This window comes from Trichosurus vulpecula, chromosome 9 (assembly GCF_011100635.1).
Source record: "Trichosurus vulpecula isolate mTriVul1 chromosome 9, mTriVul1.pri, whole genome shotgun sequence".
Taxonomy (NCBI): domain Eukaryota; kingdom Metazoa; phylum Chordata; class Mammalia; order Diprotodontia; family Phalangeridae; genus Trichosurus; species Trichosurus vulpecula.
This window is the reverse complement of record NC_050581.1, coordinates 171,906,283-171,932,066: the sequence shown is the minus strand read 5'-3', so window position 1 is coordinate 171,932,066 and position 25,784 is coordinate 171,906,283. Positions and strand designations below refer to the sequence as shown.

At 39.0% G+C, this 25,784-nt stretch overlaps 1 protein-coding gene across 1 annotated transcript in view; it reads right to left on the bottom strand.

Annotated features, from left to right (window-relative positions):
* MDFIC2 (MyoD family inhibitor domain containing 2) overlaps window positions 1-25,784 on the bottom strand; it is a 171,507-nt gene that overhangs the window by 71,605 nt on the left and 74,118 nt on the right. The window contains exon 3 of the mRNA XM_036737625.1: window positions 1,135-1,173. Coding sequence (XP_036593520.1) covers window positions 1,135-1,173 — 39 coding nt within the window. The remainder of the gene's footprint in view (window positions 1-1,134; window positions 1,174-25,784) is intronic.

The following is a 25,784-nucleotide window of genomic DNA, read 5'->3' as shown; positions in this document are numbered from 1 at the left end:
ATAAGCTGCAGAGTAAGTGTTCACTACAGGTAGAGGGAGTGTCCTTACCAGGATTTCTCTATACAATGAAATAAGTACAGTGTCATCAAAATATTAATAGGCTACAAAAGTCTTAAGGAGGCTAATTTTTATCCTTTAAGTGGCTAAGTTTTCCCTTCATCCATATCATCAACACAGCTGGTTTAGAGCCCACTGTGATCATGGTGTTGTGCTGGGCCTTAGAGAGAGACGAGTTGAGGAAATGAATGGCATTGTTTTCTAACAGATAGTCCTGGGTTCGGGTCTTGCTTTTAACACAAATTGGCTATATGATTATGGAAAATGGCAAATCGCTTAATCTCTCAAGGGCCCAGGCAACTCTCTAGGACTATAAGTCATAAAGGAATTACTTGCCCATCAGGTTCTTGCACTGGGAATTCTCGCATATCACTGCTAGAATTCTAGACTTCGAGTCAGGAAAGCCTCTGTTAATTAAAATACTGAACCTGCCCCTTAGAATGTGGAAGTGTGGGCAGGTCAGTGAACCTCTGTATGTCTCAGGTAACTTCTTAGGGCTCTCTGCTAAGTGGCAGAACAGTAACAATGTGCTTTATAGAAAGAGTTGCTGCATTGGGAGTCCCCTCTGCTCATGTAATCAGATCCGCCACAGTGCCAAACGCTGTGCTTTGCACAAAGTAGATACTTGATAAGTTTATTTTCATCTCAGTGTGGCTACAAGCTTGCTCTGGTGATGAGCTAAATCAATGCCTTTAGTCAGCCAACTGGCACAGCGGATTGAAGATTGGCCCTGGAGTCTGAAAGGCCCGAATTCAAATCCTACCTAGGACATTTACTAGTTGTGTGAGCCTGGGCAAGTTGCTTAACTTCAGCTTACTCATCTGCAAAAGGGGGTTAACAATAGTCCCCATCCCCCAGAGTCGTTGTGAGGATCAAACGAGACAATGTGTGTAAATGTTACAAACATCACGACATAAAGGGGCTGCTACATAAAGGCTGTTTCCTTTCTTATTTCTTATTTCCTGAACGATAAAAGGTGTTTAACTATAATTCCATGGAATAAATTAACTTGGAAAGGTGATCAGGGCAACCCATTACAAGGAAAAGGAAATATGTGAGAAGTAACAGCAAACTTACCAGGATCTTCAAGGGGATTTTGGCTTGAACTGGATAATTCTGCCCGAAAGAGAGACAGACAGACAGAGACAGAGACAGCGAAAAAAGAGAGAGACAGACAAAAAGGTTAATTCAGTATTTAAAAAATTGTTAGCATTTCTTCTGGCTTCATTTTTTTTTACAATTAAAAAAAACCAACAACAGCTAGCCGAATGGAGTTTCCCCCATCCATTTGCTTCTACCTGCTGTCTTCAAACTCCCAAAATGGATTTATAAAGACAATAATTGGAAGAACCGGTGTTTCTCTAACACTAAAGTTTTCCAAGTGACTCCCTCATAGCAGTAGCCAAATGGTGCAAGTATGATTGTCCTCATATTATAGATGAGCTCTTGGTCCTGGTCATGCAGTTAATAATAGATGTCAGAGCTAGGATATCTACCTAGTTATCAGGACTCCAGTGCTCTAGAAACAATTAAACACTTTGTAGATGAGCAATTAAACAAAGCTAAACACTTTGTAAATGAGCACTTTTACATAGATACATAGCTATAGCTATATAGATAGAGAAGATAGATAGATTGATGGTAGAAAGATAGATAGATAGATAGATAGATAGATAGATAGATAGATAGATAGATAGATGGATGGATGGATGGATAGATGGATGGATGAATGGATTGATCTATGGATGGATGGATGGATGGATGGATGGATGGATGGTTAGATAGACAGATTGATAGATAGATAGATGGATAGATAGATAGATGGATGGATGAATGGATTGATTGATTGATGGATGGATGGATGGATGGTTAGATAGACAGATAGATAGATAGATGGATGGATGAATGGATTGATCGATGGATGGATGGATGGATGGATGGATGGATAGATAGACAGATAGATAGATGGATGGATCTATCAATAGATAGATGGATGGATGGACAGATAGATCTCTGTTGAGATCTAGAACAAGGTACATGGTAGATGCTCAGGAAGTTCTTGTTGCATTTGAGGTGGTATCCTAGGCCATCACAGATTTTTAGGAATTGATCAGTTTGGATGTGGTTTCCAGTGACCTTGATCTTTCATTGCTCTCATCTGTTTGTCAATGAAGCACTGAGGAATCACATATGACATAAAGAAACTCATTATTTGATTACAGTGTTGAATTAATGTTCGCTTTGAAAGCCATCATTTCTTATCTTCTACTTCTGTCCCTTTTATGGGAATTCTGTTGAATGAAATAGACCATGAGAGATCTTATCAGTGGACAAACTAGCAACCACAGAACCTGGATGGAGAAGACATTAGGCCAATGTAGTTTACATTTAAGAGACAGAGGGGTTTTCGTGGCTTGTCAGATCAATAAGAGGAAAACATGTGATGTGTCAGTCAGAAGAGCAAATCTGACCTTGGGCTACGTTCATGGAAATCGCATTTTCAGAGCAAGGGACTTGATATTCCTCCATTGCTCTGCTCTGATCAGATTTCAAATGTAGTCAAATTATGGACATCCTATTTTAGAAGACACATTTCCAGGCTGGTGCTCAGAAGAGGATAGAGCATGCTGATGGAAAGACAATAAGAAACCTGGTAAAGAATGGAGATGCCAGGGGAGAAAGATCGAGATGTTTAGCCTAGAGATGAAAAAGATAGTTTCTGATATTTGAAGAGATGTCAAATGGAAGAGTTTTTCAATTTGATATTTGGCCCCAGAGACTGGAACATGGAACAACTCATAGAAGTTCAAGAGAGTCGGGTTTGGGACCAAAACAAAGGAAAGTTCCTTAAACATGGGAGGTATCTCAAAATGGAAGGAACTCCCTTGGAGATGAGTGAGATCCCTAATCCTGAATGTCTTCAAGCACAATCTGGATGACCAATTGCTGAAGATGTTGTAGGTAAGATTTGTGATGGGATAACCCCCAGAGGCCTCTTCCAGACTGAAGATTTTATATTTCGGTAGTAATATTGTGTAAGATAAATAATAATAACTGAAATTTGCATAGCACATTAAGTTTTTCAAAGTGTTTAACATACATTGCCTCACTGAGTTTTCATAATAAATAACACAGCCAGCATTCACATGGGTGTTTGTTCTATTCTGAAATCACAGACTTCACCCCTGGTTCTCTCCTTATAATAAATGTGCATCACTAGTCAAAGTGGTGGAAGGGGAGGGAGGGGCAGCTAGGTGGTTATGTGAATAGAGTACCGGGCCTGAAGTTAGAAAGACTTGTTTTCTGAGCCCAAATCTGGCCTCACACGTTTCCTAGCTGTGTGATCCTGGGCAAGTCACTTGACTCTGCCTCAGTTTCCTTATCTGTAAAATGAGCTGGAGAAGGAAATGGCAAACTGTTCAAGTATTTCTAACAAAAAAATCCCAAATGGGTCACTAGGAGTTGAACATGACTGAAAACAACTAAACAACAACAAAAGTCAAACTGGGAACTAGGACAAAGTGTGAATGGCTCAACAGCAACTGACCACCATTGCTGAAAATCTAGATGAAAATATGAATGAAAATAATGCCAGATCAAGAATGTTTTGTTATCTATAGGCGTCAGCAGGTTATGTGTGCTCTGAGGTTTGGGGAGATACAAATCCATAACCGAGCTAAGTGAGGAAACCAAAGTCAAGGGAAAGTACTGGCTGGCTAATGTGGAACTGTAACTCTCACAGGTTAACTAGGGCAGCTAGGTTGTAGAGTGAATAGATTGGAACTGATGTCAGAGAGACCTTGGCTGATAGCTATGTGACCCTGGGCATTTAACCTTTCTCAGCCTCAATTTCCTCCTCTGTAAAATGGGGATGATAGTACCTGCCTCGAAATTGTCGTGAGGAGCAAATGAAATAATATAATAATATATTATATATATATCATATATATTATATTATATATGATATAATATGCATTTATTATATAACCTATAATACATATTATTATATTATACATCATTACCTATTTGTATTATACATATTATTATATATTATATAATCAAGCTATTTTCGCACCTTGTATCGTTAGAACTGTATAACTGCTAGCTAGTTTAAACAGAATTATTATTAGGATAGTGGTGATGATGATGATGGTGATGATGACGACCATGGCAATGATTAGTTGAGAATCCCTCCTGGTCGTAGGCATATAGAAGACCAGGACCCCTCTGTGCTTGTGCATGTGTTCTTTTTTTGGGGTGGAATACGATCATCCTAGAGTACTGCTGCCATGCTTTGCACCCCCTGACTTCTATCACCATAGCACCTATTTCCTAGGGACCCTCCCCCCCCCCCCGCCAGAGAAGGTGCCGGCTAGATTCTGTGGAGGATGGGCCGCCTCCTCTTCCAGCAAGCATCTAAACTCTATTCAGATATAAGGATGCCAGTCTTCAATGCCCACTCATAGTCCCACAGACACACCTAGACACACAGACACAGACACACACACGCACACACATGCATACACTCAGCTGAATTTCTCCAGTCACAAGAATTACTAGTTGTAGTTCTGAGCTAAGGGATTTGAGTATTGAAGTATTTTCTACACCAGAGTAGACCTTCAAGGTGGATTTGCTTTTGTTTAAAGCTCAGGATTGTGACACTCTTAGTGGTCTCAACAGTGAGTTGTTTTTAAAGTGAAAAATCACCATTTTGGATAAACCAATATATTTTGATCCAAAACAAAGCCTCTAAGGATTTGTTAGCAGGCATTGAACTGAACTACATCTTTAGGTATGGAGAGTCTTTAATTGACTTTTCTTGTGTCATTTTATCCTAGAAAGGGGAGGCCAATGTTAGCAATACAAACAAATAGACCAGCAGCAGCTTAAGCGAGACAGTGAGTTTTCTTTGATCCTTCCCTACTGTGTATGAAGGAGAAAAGTAGCAAGCACCCCATTTGCTGCTCTTCCTTTACATTTTATCCTGAGCAAATAGTGTGGTGCTGGCTTGGGGGTCAGAGGACTTAGGGCCAGATCTCGCCTTTGATACTACCTGAGTGACCCTGGACAAGCTCCAACCTCCCTGGACTTAATTATCCTCATTTGTAAAGTGAGAGGGTTAGACTAACTGGTTTCAGAGATCCCCTACAGCCATAAATCAATAATTCTCTGATCTCCCACCTCTGTGCTTTTGCACAGGCAGTCTCCTGTACCTGAAATACATTCGCTCCTCACTTTCAAGCTCTTAGAATTCCTACTTGCCTTCATGGCTCTGAGGCCTTCCTTTACCACTCCTTTTTCCTCTATATTACTTTGAGTACATTCTGTATACACAATTTGTATATACAGTATCAACAATTCCCTACCACTAGATCATGAACCTTTTGAGTGTTAGACTGGTTTTGCTTTTGTCTTTGTACCCTTTCTCTTGGGTCCAGATCTGTGAGTTCATTGACACAGAGAATTACTAATGGGGAAACTCCCCTCTACCAATGTAGATTGCCCCCTGACCTTGAACTCAGAGTGTTAGAGTTACTTAGGGCACTGAAAGGCCATAGGACTTCCTCAAAACCCCGTCTCCACAATGCACAATTGAACCTTGACTCACTTTCTATGCACCAAGCCATTCTGCCTTTCCTTTGGCATAGGCTATATATAGGTGCTTGATAAATGTTCATTAAGCAAATGTACTGCAGTAGGATGGCCTATTTCACCATGAAGAAAGAATGATTTCCTAAGCAGGCATCACACCCCTAGTATACGCTCAGGTCTTCTCTGGATTCTGGAGTCTCCTTTAAAAATGTGTTTCCTGGCCCTTCTCACTGTGAATATCCTTGACGATGTAAACAGATGCACTGTTTGGCTTTTTTATTCTGAATCCAGACTGACTGAAAGAATAGCTCCAAGGAAGTGTTATTTTTTCATTCCTCAAAGCTCAATTATGAGTACTTAATTTTTTCACTTTGCATTACCGACTGTCATAGCCTTACCAACCAGGTTTTAATTTTTTTTTCTGGCTAGAGATACAGCTCTTTCTTTAGGATCTTCCTATTTCAAAATATCTGCCATAGAAATAAACATGGCAACAAGTTTAAAATACTCCAGAAATGTTGTAAGTTGATTTTCAGCATTCAAGACATTTATTAATTTCTTCAAAATTTTAGAAAAAATAGGATCATAGATTTTGAGCTAAAAGGAAACCTTTGGATCCTCCATTCTTTTTTTCTCTCTTTCACACATGAAGAAACTGTGGCCCAGTGACTTGCCCAAGGTCACACAGGGAGGAAGTAGGCAGGGTCAGATTTGGAATCCACATCAACCAAATACAAATCCAATCTGCTTTCCATTGTACCAAGGTGCTTCTAGGACTATGAAATTGCAAGTTTAGGATACTTGGTAAGCAGCTTGAAGGTAATGAATGTTTCCCATAAAACTTGATTCATCGCTTGAAAAACAAGAACAGTTAATAGCTTACTAACTCACTTTTACCCTCCACAGGCCAGGATATTCTTCATTTTTGTGCCTGCAGTCTTTGCATGTCTAACGAAGGTGCTGGCACAACATTTTTCAACATGGAATTGAGGGTACTAATACTGAGACCAGCACTTAGGGAACTCAGTACGTGCAAGATTTAGCCAAGGAAATTAAATCATTGCCTAGGAGCTGCTGGCATTTCTTAGAGCTGCTGCTTTCCCTAGAAACAGTACATGAGAAAGTCAGCTTGAGCCAAATCAGGGCCCAAGAAGCAGGTGTCTGTTTTGAAAACTAGTACACTGTTAGTGGAGTTGCAGATTGGTCCCCTTGTTATGGAAAAGGCTCATGGAAACTGTGCAAGAAAAGTTGTCACACTATTCATGTTCCCAAAGAATCCCAAGCCTGGACATACAGTAAAGGAGGTAAAAGATAGAAAAAAATAAAGTTCTAATTTATGGTCAAATATTCATGACATCACTTTTATAGTAGAAAAAAGAGAAACACATGGAGTTTCCATTGTTTGGGAAATGGCTGAACAAATCATGGTATATGAATGCAATTGAATGTTATGGTTTGGCAAGAAATTAGAGTTCTAAGCAGTTCAGGGAATTATGGGAAGAACTGTATTAACTGATACAGAGTGAAATGAGTGGAACCAGAACAATACATGCAAGGTCTGTAATAATGTAAACAAAAACAATACTTTTGAAATGGTTAATGCTGATGAATTATAATGACCAATTTCAGTCATGGAGATGTCATTCCCCTAATCTCAGTAGGGAGGTGGAGACTATTGGCGTTATGTACTTAAGTCAGAAGAGGTCACTATGTCTGTTGGTCTTATTTAACTTTTTCTTTGTTAAAGGGAAAAGCTAAGTTGTGGGAGTGCATAGCAACTGTGATTTCAGTGGTAAAGGGAAAACCCATTGAGGAATCTCCCTTTGCCACTTCAGATCAGCTCCTTCTTTACAACTCATAGGCTTAGAGAATTACCAAGAACCCTGAGACATTAAGGAATGTTACCAGGGTCAAAGCTACTGTGATTAAGCTTTGAACGAAGGTCCCCACAGCTTGGAGGCCAGATATCTCTCTTCTATATGAAGCTGCCTCTCTGTATGAATAAAGAACTATTGTATAAAACCAAAGAGGATCAACAAAACTCCCATGTATTTTTCAAAATCATATATGATCTCTTGAAAGATTTAAGAACAGAGATAATTTAAAGGTCACTGTTGTTCAGTCATGTCTGACTCTTCATGACCCTATTTGGGGTTTTCTTGGAAAAGATACTAGAGTGGTTTGCCATTTCCTTCTTCAGCTTATTTTATAGATGAGGAAACTGAGGCAAACAGAGTTAAGTGACTTGCCCAGGGTCACACAGCTAGTAAGCATCCCAGGCCAGATTTGAACTCAAGAAGATGAATCTTCCTGACTTCAGGCCCAGTGTTGTATCCACTGTGCTACTGAGCTGCTCTAACTTAAAAGTTATCTGATGATAAATATCAATAGGGCTGTGAAACAGGAAGACCAATGCTCTTCAAAAGTTTTTTGACCTCATGATTGAAGATGCCTCATGTAGATTCTAAAAGAGAAGAATAGTTCCCTGTTGGCAGTGAATTCCTCCAATGGTTCCAGTTTGTAAATGATTTTCCAGGGATTTCTTTAATCCCCAGAACACCATAGAATGTTCTAGGTGAGATATATAATCACTTTAAAAAGTTGTATTTAACTATCCATATAGGGAAAAAGGGGGTGTGGGATGAAGAATGCCTATTGTTAAAACTATCATGATATTTTAAGGATAGCGCAGGGAGATGATCCATCAGGACAAGCATCATGGACAAATGCTGCAGACAAACCCTAAACTGACTCCAAAACTGAATAGAAGAACAAGAGCCTGCTATAGTTAATCTAGGAAATTGGGAGGTGCTTTAATTCAATTTGATTTGATTTAACATGCATTTTTATAGTGCCTACAATGTTCTAAGTATTTGGATACAAAGATAAAACTGAAAAATTGCCTGTCCCCAGGGAGCTTATATTCTGTTGTTGGAAACAATCTATGTATGTGCAAATATCTATACATGTATACATACGGACAGGAAGGAGTAGCCCTACTGGCTTGATGGGATCAGAAAAGGCTTTGGGCAAGTGATGGTGTTTGACATGGACCTTGAAAGCAGCTAGAAATGCAAAGAGGTCAAAGCGAAGCAGGAGAACATTCTAGGCATGGTAGAAAGCCCAAGTTTGGGAAGGTGTAGCAGGAATAATGGGAAGGGAATAAGCATTTGTGAAATACCTTCTGTGTGCAGGGTACTGTGCTAAGTACTTCATACATTTATGTCATTGAATCTTCACAATAATCCTGGGAGGTAGGTGCTGCTATTATCTCCTTTTCCAATGAGGAAACTGAGGCAAACAGAGGTTAAGTGATTTACCCACAGCTATGTAGCTCAAAAGTGAAGCTGGATTTGAACTCAAGTCTTCCAGACTTCAAGTGCTGTATCTACTGGCTCATCTAGCTCTCTAGAAGGCAGATGTGTGGAGGCAGGAGATGGAATGTCACATATAGAGGATGGTTTGCCTAGAAAACTGAGTGTGTATGGGGAGTAATATAAAATTTGTCTAAAAAGATAGGTTGGAGCCATAATGTAAAGGGATTTAAATATGAAATAGGAGAGTTGGCATATTGTCCTAGTGGCAATAAAGAGCCATGGCTGCTTTTTTTTTGCGGGGTGGGGGAGGGAGAGGGGAAAGAAATGTTATCATTAAACACATGCTATTAAGACTGTCAATTTGATAATAGTATGGGGTATTTCTCCCTAGAAACTAGTTTGATCCCTGCTGCCCTTAAAAATGTCCCAGTCTCTCTCATTCTAAAAAACAAAACAAAACAAAACTTGATTGGAGCTTACTACTGCCTCAAGCTATCATTGTATATTTTTCTTTCCTTTCTCAGTCCAACTGAATGAAAAAATGAACAAGCAACTGCTTATACTTATTTCTCAACCCTTTGCAATCTAGATTTCCACCACATTACTCAACTGAAAATACTATCTCCAAAGTTACCATGGATAACCATTTGATATAAAGAATGGGTAGATCTTGTCAAAGAATTTATAAGAATAAATAGACAATAGATGCACGAAATGAGATGAGTGGCAATGTGTATCATTAAAGGGACGTCAAAAATGAGATCAACCAGATCAAGCTCCATTTATCCCTCGAAGGAAATTGATAATCAGTTGGCCATTAAATAAAATTTAATCCAATATCAAATCTTTATTTTCACCTTTTCATCATAGGTAGTGTTGACAAGAACCTTTTTTCATATGGAACAGTTTACATACAGTAGGGGGTATTGGGGAGGAGGTAGAGAAGTCCAGACAATGGGGAGTGAATCACAGCCAGGAAGCCCCGTGAAATGTTTGTCCAAGGAATTCAACAAGCAAAAAAGAGGGCCAGTGGCTTTAGACATTTTTGGCAGCTTGGTGAAACATGACAGACTCTTAAGTAGCTTTCTGAGCCAATATTGGTTACCTATTTTTCTGAAGCTTATTTCAAAGTTCCCTCCTTTCTTCAAGCCTTATTAATGCAAAATTGGGTGTCATCGTACCCCAATCAGAGCTGGTAACTTGTTCTCTTAACCAGAGAAAAATACTTTGACTTGGGTGAACTCAGCATAAGAAATTACCCTATATAATTAAAACACAAACTTGTCTAGTGAACGACGGTGCATTGCGTTAAGAGCTCTGCCTTGGTGTACATTTACTGGAATCTCATTTTGTCAAAACTTGGAGAAAATGAAGTTTGGTAGTTTAGTTTTTGTCTGGTGGTTGGCTATGGAAAGATAAGACGAGTGCAAAATACAGATGTCTTGGCCAGATGTGTTGGGGAAGAGTTTGGGAGGAGGGCTGCCTAGTGAGGTGGTAAACAGAGCCTCTGACAGGGAGAAGGGGGAAGTGAGGTTTTGTTCCAAAAGAAAAAAAAACCCTCTACCCCAGGCTCAGCCTAGATACTAGTTTTCAAAAGCAGCAAGGTTGTAGAGTGGGATAATGGCTTCTGGGGCTTAGGTTTCTGGGTTATTCTCCTGGTCAGGCAGCTAGGAGTTCTTCTAATTGTAAAATGGAAGAATCTGTTTTATCTTTCTCCTGCTTCTTAAGGCTAATCCCTCGCTAGACTGTATTGTTTCCCTGTGTCTTTTGTCTTGGGGAGAAAGGAGACAATCTCAGGCTCATGAACATCTTGTTAAGGTCTGTTGAGGCTTAGGGGGGTGTGACACAATTTTCTTGCTGAGTCTTTTTATTGAGGATTTTTTTTTCAGCTGGCTTGTCTTGGAGGTCTTTGAAATGTCTCCTAGTAAGCAATGATTTTCATTTCCCTTTGTTCCCTTCCAGAGCTGGGCTGTATTTTGCTCCATGCTCTTTGGGGGTCTATTTCAGGCATCGTGGGAGCTGGCTGCCTCACTTTCAGAGTAGTTGGGGAGGAGGGGGAAGAGCCCATGGGGAGCTGTCCATCCCAGTGCTGAGTGCCTTAACTTGTATTTCCCATCCCCCAATTCCCTCCCAACCTTCTTCCCCTTCCCCCCCCCCCACTCTGTTGCTTGAAGTAGGCCTACTTTGGGGTTGCAGTTTGAAGGATTTTGCAGGCACCCATCTAAGGAAAGGTTGAAAGACATGTCTGGGGTGTTGCAGAAACATTTCCATAAAAAGCCCTGAACAGAATGACAACATTGAAAACCTTATTCTTTCCTGGAGAAAGAAAGGGAGAAATGAGATCTCTCACCTCAAATGCCACATCGTGGTCTCTAGTCCTTTATAATGGGTTCAAGAGCAGGTGACCGTCACCTGCTAATGACTTTTGCTCTCTGTCTCCTAACTGATTCATCCCCCAACACAGTCTCCTTTTTATCTCCCCTGAAAGTAATTTGACTCCATGAAGCATTCTAATTTCCCTCCCCAGACTTTCCATACTCAATCAACCAACATTTATTAAGAACCTACCATGTGCCAGACATCGGGCTAGGCTTTGCAGACTCAAGAAAAAAAAATGAAATGGTCCTGGTGCTCAAAGAGCTGAAACTCTAGTAGGGTAGACAGAATGTATAAATAATAATAATAATAATAACAATAATAATGTCTAGCATTTACATAGTGCCTACTATGTGCCATGCTCTGTGCTAAGTGCTTTATAAATACTATCTCATTTGATCCTCAAAAGAACTCTCAAAGTAGGTGTTATTATTAACCCCGCTTTACAGAAGAGGAAACTAAGGCAAGTATGGATTAATTGATTTTCCCAGGGTCACACAGCTAATAGATATCTGAGGCTGGACTTGTACTCAAGTCTTCCTGACTCCAGGACTAGCTCCAGCCACTCCAGCCACTCCACCCTTCCATCTTGTTGTTGTTGTTCAGTCCTTTCAGTTGTGTCCAACACTTCATGACCCCATTTGGGGTTCTCTTGGCAAAGATATTAGAGTGGTTTGCCTTTTCCTTCTCTAGTTCATTTTACAGGTAAGGAAACTGAGGCAAAGTGACTTGCCTAGGGTCACACAGCTTACTGTGTCTGAGGTCGAATTTGAATTTGGGAAGATGAGTCTTCTTGTCTCCAGCCTCGATACTCTATCCCCTGTGCCACCTAGCTGCCAAATAAACATACACATGTAAGTATATATAAAATAAATCCAATGTAATGGGGGATAGGGGATAACTAGCAGCAGGAAAGGACCATAATAATGGGGATGGGATCTGAACCCCTAAAAGGTAATGACCATGTCTTTGGGATCTGAACCACAAAAAGGAAAAGCCCTTGAACTCACATGTGGCTCAGGTCTCCGCTGTTCACCTTGGGCAACTGGCCCTTCCCAGTTGATTAACTGCCCTTTCATTGTGGCCCACCTTATCTACACCTGTCCTCAGGATACACTACCACTCCTTAATTCCATCTAGACCCCTGCTCGGTTCCCAGACTACTTGGCTTCCGTGTGATAGATTCATCTTGCCTCCATTAAAGTGCTCAGATTCCTTAAGAGTCTTGCCACACAAATGCTCAGATTCTTAAAATCTTGCCCGCCTGACCCATGTTCTAATGAACCTCATCTTTGGCTGAAAGAAGGCTTGGGCTGAATTCATTTGAGGCAGGACCTGTGTTGTTTGCCCTTGACTTTTGGGGTCCCGACAACCTTAGACCTCAACAACAGGATCATAGATTTGCAGGTAAGGTAGACAAGCTTTTAAAGGTCTTCTAATCCTGTCCCTGTCTTTTTATTAAAACAAAAACTGAAGGGGTGGTATAATGAACTTGTAAATAATTAATTGACAATCTACTTAGGAGGTCTTGGATTGCGTTACAAACTTTGATTTGACACACAGACTGTGTGATCCTGGACAAGTCATTTAAACTGTCAATGCTACAGGTGACTCTTTCCCATCTCCTTCCCTGTAGTTTTAGAGGTGGAAGGAACTTTAAAAGCCATTGAGTCCAACCTTTTTATTTAACAGATGAGGAAATCAAGGCACGATGAGGGCAAGTGACTTGGATCAACTAGTAAGGATTTGAACCCAGGTCTTCTGGACTCTAACTCTAGCACCTTATCCATTCAACAGATAGAGTGCTGGGCTTGGATTCAGGAAAACCTGGGTTTGAATCCTATAGTCAAAACCTATTGGCAACTATGTGACTCTGACCAAGTTATTTCACTTCTGTGAGACTCAGTTTCTGTACCTATAAAATGAGTGCAAGAGTAGCACCTACCTCAGAGGGTGCTATTGAAGCTGCAAAGACACCATGTATATAAAATACAGGCATATGTGGGTAGGTTTTCACTAGAATTTGAAAGGAAATTTTGGTGATCTGCACAAACTCACTCCAGCGAAGACCTGATGTGTTCAAGAAGGAATGTCCAATTTCACAGGGGAGAAACATCACTGCTTCTTAGACCACTGAGGTGTAGACTTTTATTATTTAACTTTTAGTTTTTTGACCACTTCTTTGAGTAATTTATATGGATTATACTTAGTGGGAATCATATAAGACCATCAAAAGGGGGCATTTGTTTGCAACTGAAATATCAATTAAGACAACATGTACCCTAATACTGTAATCAAATGCATCTGATGGATAACATAAAGGATTTTTTTAAATGCTGTGAAAGCTACAGAAGCATGCTAACAAATCTATTTGATCAATATATGGGATGTAAAAAAGGGAGAAGACAAGATTGACTGATGAATAAGAAGAAGCTGACACCAATAGGTTGGCAGCCAGTTACAAGTCTCTTTAGGGCAAATGCAATTAACTTAGAATAATAGACTCAAAAATGATGGTTAGAAATGTACTTTTATTAAAAATCACCAGCTGAATCATTATGCACTCTTATGAATAAAATGGTACTGATATTCTGTGCATGTGTGTGCACGCATATATAAACAGACATAGATATCCCCATATGTCTATCTATATATACATACATATACATGCATACATGTCTCATCTTCATATGTACTGTGCACACTGACTCAGAAGGTAAAAGGGGATGTCAGAATAAGATTCTTTTAAAGGGAAATTCATTCACAAATGGTCTGCAGAACTATAAATTCTGAATATTTTCCCAAATTACAAATATAAAAATCATGCTACTTATCAGGTACTATTAGACATAAAGTCAGTGAGCCCTGGTCCCAGAACTGCTGGTCCTTTTGGGATTTGAAATTGCAATCAGGGATTTACAGATTTCATTTTGAAGAGGAGAAGTCATTACTAGAAACCTAAGCTCATTTCCTCTCCTTTAATAGCTGTTTTAAATCATTCATTTAGAAAATACATTAACTATTTAGTGTACTTGCGATGCATTTCTCTGAGCATCAAGGAGACTTTTTTTGTAATCCCTTTTAAAATTATTTTAAAAAAGCAAATTAGAGTTAGCAAATAGACACCTAGTAATTTTAATTGATATTGCCCTATGTCTAGGTAGATTTTGTTTCTTCCTCTTGTTACTTAAAACAAATATATATGCATATATGTGTATATATTATAATTTTAAAAGATACAGAAAATAAGATAAAATGAGAATGCATTTTTTTCTTCTTAATTTGATAATAGCAGCCAATAAATGCTTTAAAATCCACCTGAACTCTCAATTTGAGGTGATCTGCAAACAAATCTGATTTGGAGAAGAAACAAAAATGGAAAATGACAAGATGTTCTTTTACTGAAAATGGTGGAGAAATATCACTTTAATATAATATTCTTTAAAAGATATGAATAAATGAAATCGAAAATAATGGCTGCCTTGGTATTTAGGACATTTGAAATTAAATTCAACCTAAATGACAATTAGCAGGAGACAGTAATATGGTGGAAAGTGTACGGAGGTGGGTTTGAATCCCAGTTCTGCTACTTTTTAATCTGTGAGATCCTTAGGAAGTCATTCAACCTTGGTGTTATCATCTGTAAAATGAGTGTTTTGGAGTAGATGAACTCTAAGGTCCCTTCCAATTATAAATCATTGAGAGTTACCAATGTGTGCTAGCAAGAGCACTGACCTGGCCATCACCTACTACAAGCTAGTTGTGTGACCTTGGACATGTCATTTCATTCTGAGTCTCAGTTTGCTCATCTGTAAAATGAAAAAAAAATCAGACTGTATTATCTTCTAAGGTTCCTCCCAGCAGCTAGATGGCATAGGGAATAGAGTGGTAAACTAGGAGTCAGGAAGATCTGAGTTGGAATCCAGCCACAGAACCTAACTAGCTGTGTGACCCTGCGAAAGTCCCTTAACCTCTATGTGCCTCAATTTCCTTATCCGGAAAATAAAAAGGTTTGGCTTATTAGATTCCTTTTAGATTTAAATCTATAATCCTATAAATGTGAATCTGGAGGGGATGAAGGTGAAAATTAGAGGTCTTGATATAGTAACTTTGCTATTTCCCTGGAAAATCTTGAATGCAGTATTTTGTATAACACTTTGAAACCCTCTTCACAACTGGTAAATCCAATAGGTAAGGTGAATTTTCAATTTTCACAGACAGTATTTGCTTGTAATGTTTTTATTACAACATGTCCACATGACTGGCCGAATACGTAGTTCTGTAATGTAAAGCTGGAGATATTTTTGTTCATGTTTCTGATTTAAGGTATTTCTAACACATGCTTAAATTATCTTTAGTTATTGGCTTAACTTTGTAGATAATTTTAAATGCAGAAAGAAAAAATATCTTTAGGAAATGAGTCATAGAATGTCAAATTTGTAGGAGACCTTAGAAATGATCCAGTCCGTTACTTTCATTTTATAGAATTGGCTATGGGGTCGGGGTGGGCAGTGGGAAGTGGCTGGTCCAAGGTTGCATAGCTAGCTAGTGGCAGATCTGGGATTAAAGCCCAGATCTTTGGACTGCCAGACCCAGTTCTCTCCTCCATTCCAGCTTCCTTGTAATTACCTCCAAATTGTCATTCTTCACAGGAACATCATGAGGGCTGGCAATTCAAAATCTGTCTGTCACACTTCAATGGATTTTTAATGTCTTCTGGTGGCATTAAAATGTGCATATTCCCAAAAGAACTGCCATTACAAATTCAGAAAAATGGAATTCATTCATTCATTCATTCATTCATACATTCATCCAATAGGCATTGATTAAGTGCCTACTATTTGCCAGGCACTGTGCTGGGGATACAGAGTAAAAATAATATAGTCCTTGTCCTGAAAGTGCTTACCTTTTATGGAGCAGAAATAGCCTACAAAGAAGTTAATACAAAAAACATACAAAGGAAATATAGGGTGGTAGGGGTGGGGAGTGGGGACTTCACTAGAAACTAGGGGGATGATTATCATTTTCTTGTAGGAGGCAGCCCCTGAGCTAAGCCTTGAAGGATTCTGTGTAGAGATTCTAGGTAGTTGAGGTGAGGAAGGAGTACTTTCTAGACTTGGCAAAGGAACAGATACAAGAGATAGAAGGGTACATACAGGGGTTCTCCCAGGTCTCAGTATGGTTTTAAGCTTTAATAAGCTTATCAAATGCACTAAGATATGGGGGACCCCCTGTATTAGGGAGAACAAAGAGCACGATTTAACCAGGACAGAGAATACCTGAATGGGACTAATGTGCTCTAAGCAAGGGATGGAGCCAGGTTATGAAGGCTTTAAATGCCAAATAGAGGAATCTGTTATTGTCGTTCAGTCATTTCAGTCATGGTCAACTCTTCATGACCCCATTTGGGTTTTCTTGAGACAGATAATGGAGTAGTTAGCCATTTCCTTCTCCAAAAGGAATCTGTATTTTAGGCTAAAGGAAATAGGAGTCACTGGAGCTTTTAAAGTGGGGAGAGACTCTCTTGCTCTCCCCCATAGAGTTTGTGGGGTTATGACCTAAGGCAGATGAAATATCAGCCATATTCTTAAACCACGCCCCCCCCACCAAAAAAAAGTAAGAAAAAAAAGAAAAAACCACACCTTTCTAAATGTTCCAAAAATTTGCGACTATCTTTGGTGTTGGATGAAAATTTCCATGTTTTATATATATTTTTGAGGAGCTCAGAACTTATCCATGGAAGAAATCTAGTTATTTCAAATGAACATTTGAGGATTTGAAATATTTTGTCTGGCCAGTCAATAATTTTTTTTTTGCAATCAGGGTTAAGTGACTTGCCAAGGGTCATACAGCTAGTAAGTGTCTAAGGCTGGATTTGAACTCAGGTCCTCCTGACTCTAGGGCCAATGCTATATCCAGTGTGCCACCTAGTTTACTCTAGTCATCCAACAATTTTAAGTGTTTAACATGGAAGGTTATCCCAAGAGGGATGAAATTCTAAAGATGTAAGATGAAATAATTCCAATGAGGAGGCAAAAAATGAATATTATCTGAAGAGACTGATGTGGATACACAGGGAACTCACCAACCAACTGATCTAAGAAAGATCTATCTTCAGCAAATGGAAGCAAGACTAGGTTCCAGAGGATACATACAAAAGCATGGCACAGTACTATAAGCATAGTGTTGGATGCTGAAGCTCAGGGTAAGCTGAGGCTGGTGAAGAAAGCTAAGGACAAGAAAAAAAAAACTTTATTAGCTATTTGGCAAAAAGAAGAAAATCAAAGAAAGGATAGGTCTATTATCTGGGGTGGATAGCATGACAATAATTGACAACAGAAAGATAGCACAATTGCTCAATTCATATATTGCTTCTTTTTTATGCCAAGGACAATGACCTTTGGACTAGAAAGGACAGATAATAAATGGATAACAGGGATCTGATACCCTATAAAATAAGTAAGGAGATAGTAAAAGAATAACTACCTGCCCTCGATAAATTTAAGTCACCCTCGGGTACTGAAAAAACTGCCAAATGTGAATGCTCAGACACTGTCAGGATATGGGAAAGATCTTGGATAATGAAGGAGTGTCTGCAGGACTGGAGAAAGGATGGATTAAAAAAAAGACAAGAAATTAAAGAAAGAATAGAACCTGAAAGCTGAAGGCAGTGAGCTTTGCTTCAATTCTTGGTAAAATTCTTCAATGAGTCATTCAAACTCTAGACGATAAATATCTAGAAAATGAAGTGGCCAATTTGTCAATGAGCATTTATTAATTATATGCCAGGCACTATATTAAGCACAGAGGATTCAAAGAAAGGCAACAGAAGCTTGAATGCTAGTGGGGGAGGCAACATGGAAATGCCTAGGTACATACAATCTATTTACAGAGTGGTGATGACAATGAACTAGGCAGGGTGGCTTCGACCAGAATGGGTCTTGCCAGACTAACCTTATTTCCTTGTGGACAGAGTTATTAAGCAGATAGAGCAGGGAAGTACCATAGACATAGTACACCTAGATTTTACAAAACGTTTGATAAATACCTGCTGCTATTCTGGTGAAAGAGACAGGGGGATATTAGATGATGGCATGATTCAGTGCAGTCTGAATTACGTGACTAGTTTCAGGCACAAAGAATAGGGTTTAGTTATTCTATAACAGTTTGGAAGGAGGACAAGGATCTGTGCCTGGCCCTTTGCTATTCAACATTTTTATCAGTAACTTACATAAAGGCATGGATGGCAACCTTATTAAATTCGCAGATGACCTAAATCTGGGATGGAGAGCTACTACCCTGGGTGGCAGTCAGTCAGCTTCAAGGTTCAAGAAAGATCGTGGCAGACTGGAGCATTAGGCTGAATCAAATATGGATGAAATGTAGTAGGGATGAATGACCAGTCTTACACTTGTGCTAGATAAAGAACATTATAAGAGAGGCATGATTAGATAATAGTTTATATAAAAAAGAATGAAGACTTTTTAGTGAATTATAAGGTCAATACGAATAAAAGAGGTGATATAACACCCACAAAATAAAAGCTGTCTAGGGTTATATTAAGAGAGACAATTTCCAGGAATATAAAGGTAAAAGTCCAGTTGTACTCTCCCCTGAACAAACTGCATCTGGAGTATCGCGTTCAGTTCTGGGCAGCACAATTTAGGAGGGAAATTGATAAATTGAAGAGTGTCCAGAGAAGGGCAACCAAAATGGTGAAGGAAGTTGAGATTGTGGTACATGAAGATCTATTGAAAGAACTGAGGATATTTGGCCTAGAGAAGAGAAGACTCAGAAATGACATGATAGTTATCTCTAAATATTTGATGTAGAAGAGTGATTACACTCGATCTGTTTGGCTCTGGAGGGCAAAAATAGGAACAATGAGTAGAAGTTGCAATTTAGGCCTGATGTCAAGATATCTTTTTAACATCAAAAGCTGTCCAATATTGGAATAAGCCCAACTGGAGTTGGAAGGTGATTAATTTTCCTTTATTGGAAGCTATTAAGTAGAGGCTGGATGATTGTCAGGTATGGTGTAGTGGGTATAACTCTTTGACTATGCCTTGGACTACATGGTTGCTGAGGTCACTTCTGGCTTTGAAATTCTGTTATTCTGTCATTCTATATTAGCATGGATAGTAATGATGGCTACCATGTCTATAGCACCTTAAGGTTGGCAAAGCACTTTATATATATTAGATTGGGATCTTATAAAAATGCTGTAAGATAGGCACTATGGTATTATCTCATTTTACAGATGAGAATACTGATGTTTAGAAAATTTAAGTGACTGGGCAATGATAACACAGATGGAAAGTGTTGGAAGGAGGAGTAGAACCCACATCTTCTTGATTCCAAGTCCAGTATTTTAAACAAATATTAGGGGTCTATTACCACAATTTTACCATTCACCTCTTTTCTTTGACAACAAACATCCCTTCTGTAATCCCAGTCCCAAACCCCACATGGGCTTTGTTACACTTCTAATAGCTGGAGGTAATATTGGTAAAGTGGAAATTGACTCTCCAGTTAGAAAACCTGGGTACTAATTCTTCTTCTGATGCTTGACCTTGAGCAAGCCACTACCTTTGTCTCAATTTCTTCATCTCTAAGATAAAGAGTTTGGACAACTGGCTTCTAGAGCACCTTCAGTCTCTAGATCAGGAGTTCTTCACTTGGGGTCCACGAATATTTTAACTATATTTGAATATATTTTACTATGATTTGAATACATTTGAACACATCTTTACTATAATTATTTTTCTTTATAATCCTATGTATTTTATTGTGTGCATTAAAAGCATTCTTCTGTGACTGGTCCAGGGGCTTCACTAGCCTGCCAAAGGGGACCATGACACAAAAAAGGTAAAAACCCCTTCTCTAGATCTATGATCCTATAATATCTTCATTCCCACAAATGTTAATAAGATTTACTCCTATTGGGGGTTTCCTTCTCTACCTTAAATGATCTGTGATTTCATGGGAGTAGGTATTTCTTCTATTCATTCCTATACAATGTGGAAAGGGTTTGATGGGATGTTAGTGTCCAAGTAGTGGCCAACCCCCAGTTATAAAAATAACATGAAACTGGACCCCAGGGAGATGAAGTAATTTCCTCAAAGTTGCAAAGACAGTAAATGGCAGAGTCAAGATCTGAACCCAGGTCTTCTGAGACTTTTCTAAGGTTTGAAAAATCGTCACTCTATAGGCAGCCTGGGGAGGAATATTTCTGAATTTAGCTTGGCTGTTCCTCATAATAATAAGAATGACTAACATTTATATAGCACTTACTGTATGTCAGGCACTGTGCTAAATGTTTTTTATTTATCTCATTTGATTTAAAAAAAAATCTCATTTGACCCTCACAACAATCCTGGGAAGGAGGTGCTATTATTATCTTCATTTGACTGACGAGGAAACTGAGGCAAACAAAGGTTAAGTGGCCTGCCCAGGGTCACACAGTTAGTAAGTGTCTGAGGCCAAATTTGAGCTCAGGTCTTCCTGACTCCAAGCCTGGCACTTTATCCGTTGCAGCGCCACCTAGCTGCCTCAGGTAGCAGATCGCTAGTCCATCACCAACCTGCCATTTAAAGTCTCCTCCAGTTTCCTCATTTGTAAAATGGAGATAATAAGATCTATTTCACTGGGTTGTGGTGAGAATCAAATGAGATGATGTTTATAAAAATCACTTTGCACACCAAAGAGTGCTAACTACATGTTAGTTATCATGGTAGCCAAATATTATAAAGTTGGGGCCAGAAGGGATCTGGAACATCATGTGGTTCAATGCCCTGCATTGATAGGTATGAAAACAGAGGCTTGATTAGACCGCTGCTCCTTACTCCTTTGTTTGAATCCTACTTAACGTGTAACTCACACAAGTTTGGGGGAGCAGGTCACCTATTTAATCTTTCCCTTTTGCTGGACGACTTAATAAATGTCTTTCTAAAGCTTGTTTTTTTCAGTTTGGGGTTTAGTTTTTGACCAACACATTCAAGACCTTGGATAGGAGTAAAAAAAAGATACAACTTTATTTTCATTTACCTCCAATTGAAGTTTAGATTTTATTATGAATTATGAATTTATAAAATGTAATTCTGGGAATAGTCTATATACTTCACCAGACTGCTGAAGGGGTGTGTGACACATGTACATGAAAGTTAAGAACCCTTGTGGAAAAGGAATCAATAGCAACATCTCAATCTCTGAGATCTCTTGGAAAGTTTTGTCTTTTGACAAGTTTTGCAGTAATGTTCACAGTTCTTGGTTTTTTCATGTTTAACCAAAAACAACTTGTGTACTTCAATGGGAACGATCATATTCCATTGTGTATATGAATGACCTTTGACACACACGGCCCTGTAACATTGATAACAGTCATTGAAATATGGTATTTAAGAAATGCAACTTTTATTCTTTACTTGGAGTTCTAGTCATTCTTAAAAACCACATAGCTAAAAACACAGCAAAGGAGAGAAATGAAACTCACACACATGGCATGAAATCTAGCACAACTGAGGCACCAATAAAGGTGGAGAAACAAGTTCTATCCAATTTCATATTGTTAAGGTCAGATGGTCTCTTAGCCTAGTATCCATAGAAATACAGACCTGATCAGTGCTGCCAAGAAAGCTAAGTGGAGCACTGGAAAAGTTCACGGGGCCTAGAGTCAGGAAGATTTGAGTTCAAATCCAGTCTCAGACATTTGCTATGTATCATGTATACCATGTATCATATATATATATATAGTATATTTATATATGCATACATACATATATGTATATATATACATACATATACACATACACACACATATATCTCAGCTAGATGGCACAGTAGATAAAGTGCCAGAACTGAAGTCAGGAAAACTTATCTTTATGCATTCAAATCTGGCCTCAGTCACTTATTAGCTGTATGACCCTGGGCAATTCACTTAACCTTATTTGCCTCAATTTCTCATCTGTAAAATGAGCTGGAGAGGGAAATGGCAAACCACTCTAATATCTTTGCCAAGAAAACCCAAAATGAGGTCATGAAGAATTGGACACAACTGAAATTATTGAACAACAACAACATGTGTATATGTAATAGACTAGAATATAAATATCGCTATATAGCATTGCAAATGCATTTGCTAAGGAAGACCCTCTCTCTCTCTCTCTCTCTCTCTCTCTCTCTGTCCATCTGTTTCTCCTTTTTCTCCCTTTCCTCCCTCTCTGCCTCTCTGACTCTGTCTCTCTGACTCTCTCTCTGTCTCTGTCTCTTTTTTATGGGAGCACTGCCAAATCAAATGTGACAGATGATGATGAAAACCATCCCTCCTTGTCTTCTCCACTTCCCTTTTTGGGCCACTGATGAGATAGATGTTAAAGCAGCAGGCAACGCAGTACTTTGCTTTATTTATTTTGTTGAGATTAAAGTTGCTAAGATACAGTAGTTATTCCAAGTCCTAATCATTGGTGCCAGTAGCAATAAAATAAAGAACTGAAATTGCTTGAGTTACTAAGGCTAATAAAAATTGTAAAAAAAAATCTTGAGGGGTTGAGGAAATTCCGTGCCTAAACAATGAACAATGTGTCAAGTGACCCATAGTATGGCACATAATTAGATTCATCATCAAACTAGTGTTGGAATATTTGGATTTAAATACTAGAGCTGGAAGTTGGGTTTCAAGCAGTTCCTTAAGTAGTTGTTCTTTGAATCAAGGAAGGAGGGCAGAGTGTGTAAACTTACTCTCTCTCCTTTATTCACACAGCCAGGGGGAGTTTTTCCTGATTTTCTTTTTCCAATCTCTTGTTGGTTTCTCTTCTCTGTGAACATTATGAGAGTTCTGAATACTCAATACTTTCACTCCCTTGGCTGCCCTGGATGAGACTTCTAAATTCATTTCCTGTTGTTGTACGTTCTTCTACCAAACTCACTGGTTTTCTCTAATCAAATTTTGTTTTGTTTTGGTCCAGACTTATGATCAATGTAGAGAACTCCATCAATGCAAATAGATAACCCTTCTGTAACTTATCTTTGAGAGCTGAGATGTTTAGTAACTTGCCTAGGGTTATGGCACCATTATGTGTCAGAGAGAGTACTCAAACCTAGGCCTTCCTGACCATAACGTAAGCCCCCTATCCACAATACCATGTTGCCTCTTTTCAACTAAAACAACAAAGACCATATAGGTTGGACCAGAGCTCCAACCGTTAGCTCTCTCATTTAACTTTTCAAAATTCATTTTGACTTCAGAGTGATCAATGACATTGCATGTAATGAGGCTAAAATCATGCCTACAATTTCAGTTATTACTGTTGTTGATAATAATAATATTCCATGTTTTTCTTCCTAACATGTCTTTCCTTCGAAGGAACTCCAAGTGCCTCCCAAACATATCTCATTCATCCCTAGGGCATTTCTCTGGGAAGGTAGGTAAATATTTCCTAATAACGCTTTTAAGAAAAACCATTAAAACATTTGGGCTGAAAAATAGATCCTGAGCAGCCAGCACCACAAAGACTTGTTCTGTAAATTTGAGTAATTTCAAATTATGGGTGTTTTTACTTCACAGAAATTTCCAACTTCCCCCAGAAACACTTTAAACATGAATATCCAGAGTTTCCACTGGCAGTTTCTTTGTTTGTCCTGGAAGCATCTTATGATTTGGGGCTAAGAAAATATTATGTTCCATTTGGATTTATAGAAGCAAACATATGCATTTTTCCTCTTTAACACACGGTTCTTTTCATTGGAAGCCAGGCTTAATGGCAAATGGGCGAAAGCAAACAAAGCTTCATCAAAATTATATTATATAGAAAATTCACTTGATTATGGATTTCAAGCTGGTGGCAACCTTAGAGGTCATCTAGTCAAACCTCTTCCATTTATAGGTGAGGAAACTGAGTCTCAGGTGGGTGAGCAAACTTCCTTAAGGTAGAAAGAAGACTGGCCTAGGAAGACTGAACTGGAGTCATAGAACCTTAATTAAAATTCTAGCTCTGTCATTTGTTACCTACATGACCCCAAGCAAGTCATTTAACCAGCCTGAGCCTCAGTTTCCTAATATGTAAAATGAGGAAGTTGTCTTAGGTTACCTCTTCCAGCTTTAGACCTAGGGTTCTATGATCCTATGTTTCCATTGGCAATAAATACGCGACACAGTGCTTGGCGCATAGTAGATGTTTAATGTTTCTTGATTGATTGGCAAATGGCAGGGTTAGGATTTAAAATCAAGGCCTCTGATTCTTCTGCACTGTGATATCTCTGAAATATCTTCAATCAATGTAATCTACCTAGATAAAGAAGGGGCAGCTAGGTGGCACAGTGGATAGAGCACTGGGCTCAAAATCAGGAAGACTCATCTTCATGAGTTCAAATCTGACCTCAGATGCTTACTAGCTATGACTCTAGGCAAGTCACTTACCTCTGTTTACCTCAGCTCCTTATCTGTAAAATGAGTTGGGGAAGAAAATGGCAAAGCACTCCAGCATCTTTGCCAAGAAAATTCCCCAAAGGGGTAAAACAACCAGGAAGGGTTTTTTCACCAATCTCTTGTTGGTCTGTCTCATGAAGAGTCAGGCATGACTAGTAAAGCTGAACAAGAAGAAGAAGACAAAGAGCCCTTAAATGATGCTACTTCTTGGTGTGGCTTTATTGAAAGCTGTCAGCTATAGGATCACAGCTGAAATACCTTTCCAAAAAGATGAGAAAGATGTGCAGTACAGGACAGAAATGTTCCTCATGGCAAGCGTGACATGGCAAGCTTGTGGTTGATTGGCATCCCATTAAAGAAATTACAAGAAGGTGGTTCCTGCCCACAGCCTTGGAGCCAAAAACACTTCTTAAGGTTTGTGGTTGCCAACACCTGGTTAACTTTGCAATACCAATGCTTTGAGTTTCAGTGGTATTGTTAGAAACTCCATCTGGGACAGAAGGAATTTTCTTGTGTTTACAGTGTCCATCTTGGCACTTGCCTGTGCCTATGTCCCTTCATCAACCTGCAGAATCTCAGCTTCTTGAAGCAGTCTCACTTTTGTCTTTGTATTCCTAGTCCCCCAAAGAGCCTGTGGCACATAGTAGAGGTGTCATAAAGCTGAGTTGAAATGAATCTTTACCTAAATTAAGCCACTAGAACAGATCTACTGTTATTTGCTTATGGTCATCAGATTTCAAATCCTTTAGCAAATGACCTAGAATCTTACAGGGTGAAGGAAATAGAGAAGCCATGCCTTCTAACCCAAACCTGGCGGGGACAGCCTCTACAATATTCCTGACAAGTGGTCAGTCATCTGTCCTCTGTCTGAAGACCTGCATGAAGGATGACTCTGCTACCTCCTTAAATAGTTTATTCTACTTTGCTATAGCTTTAATTTTTAGAAAGGTCCCCACCTCCTTCCTATTGCCCCTCCAATGTCTACATAATGGTGTTAGCCTAATGGTGTTCCTTTGCTG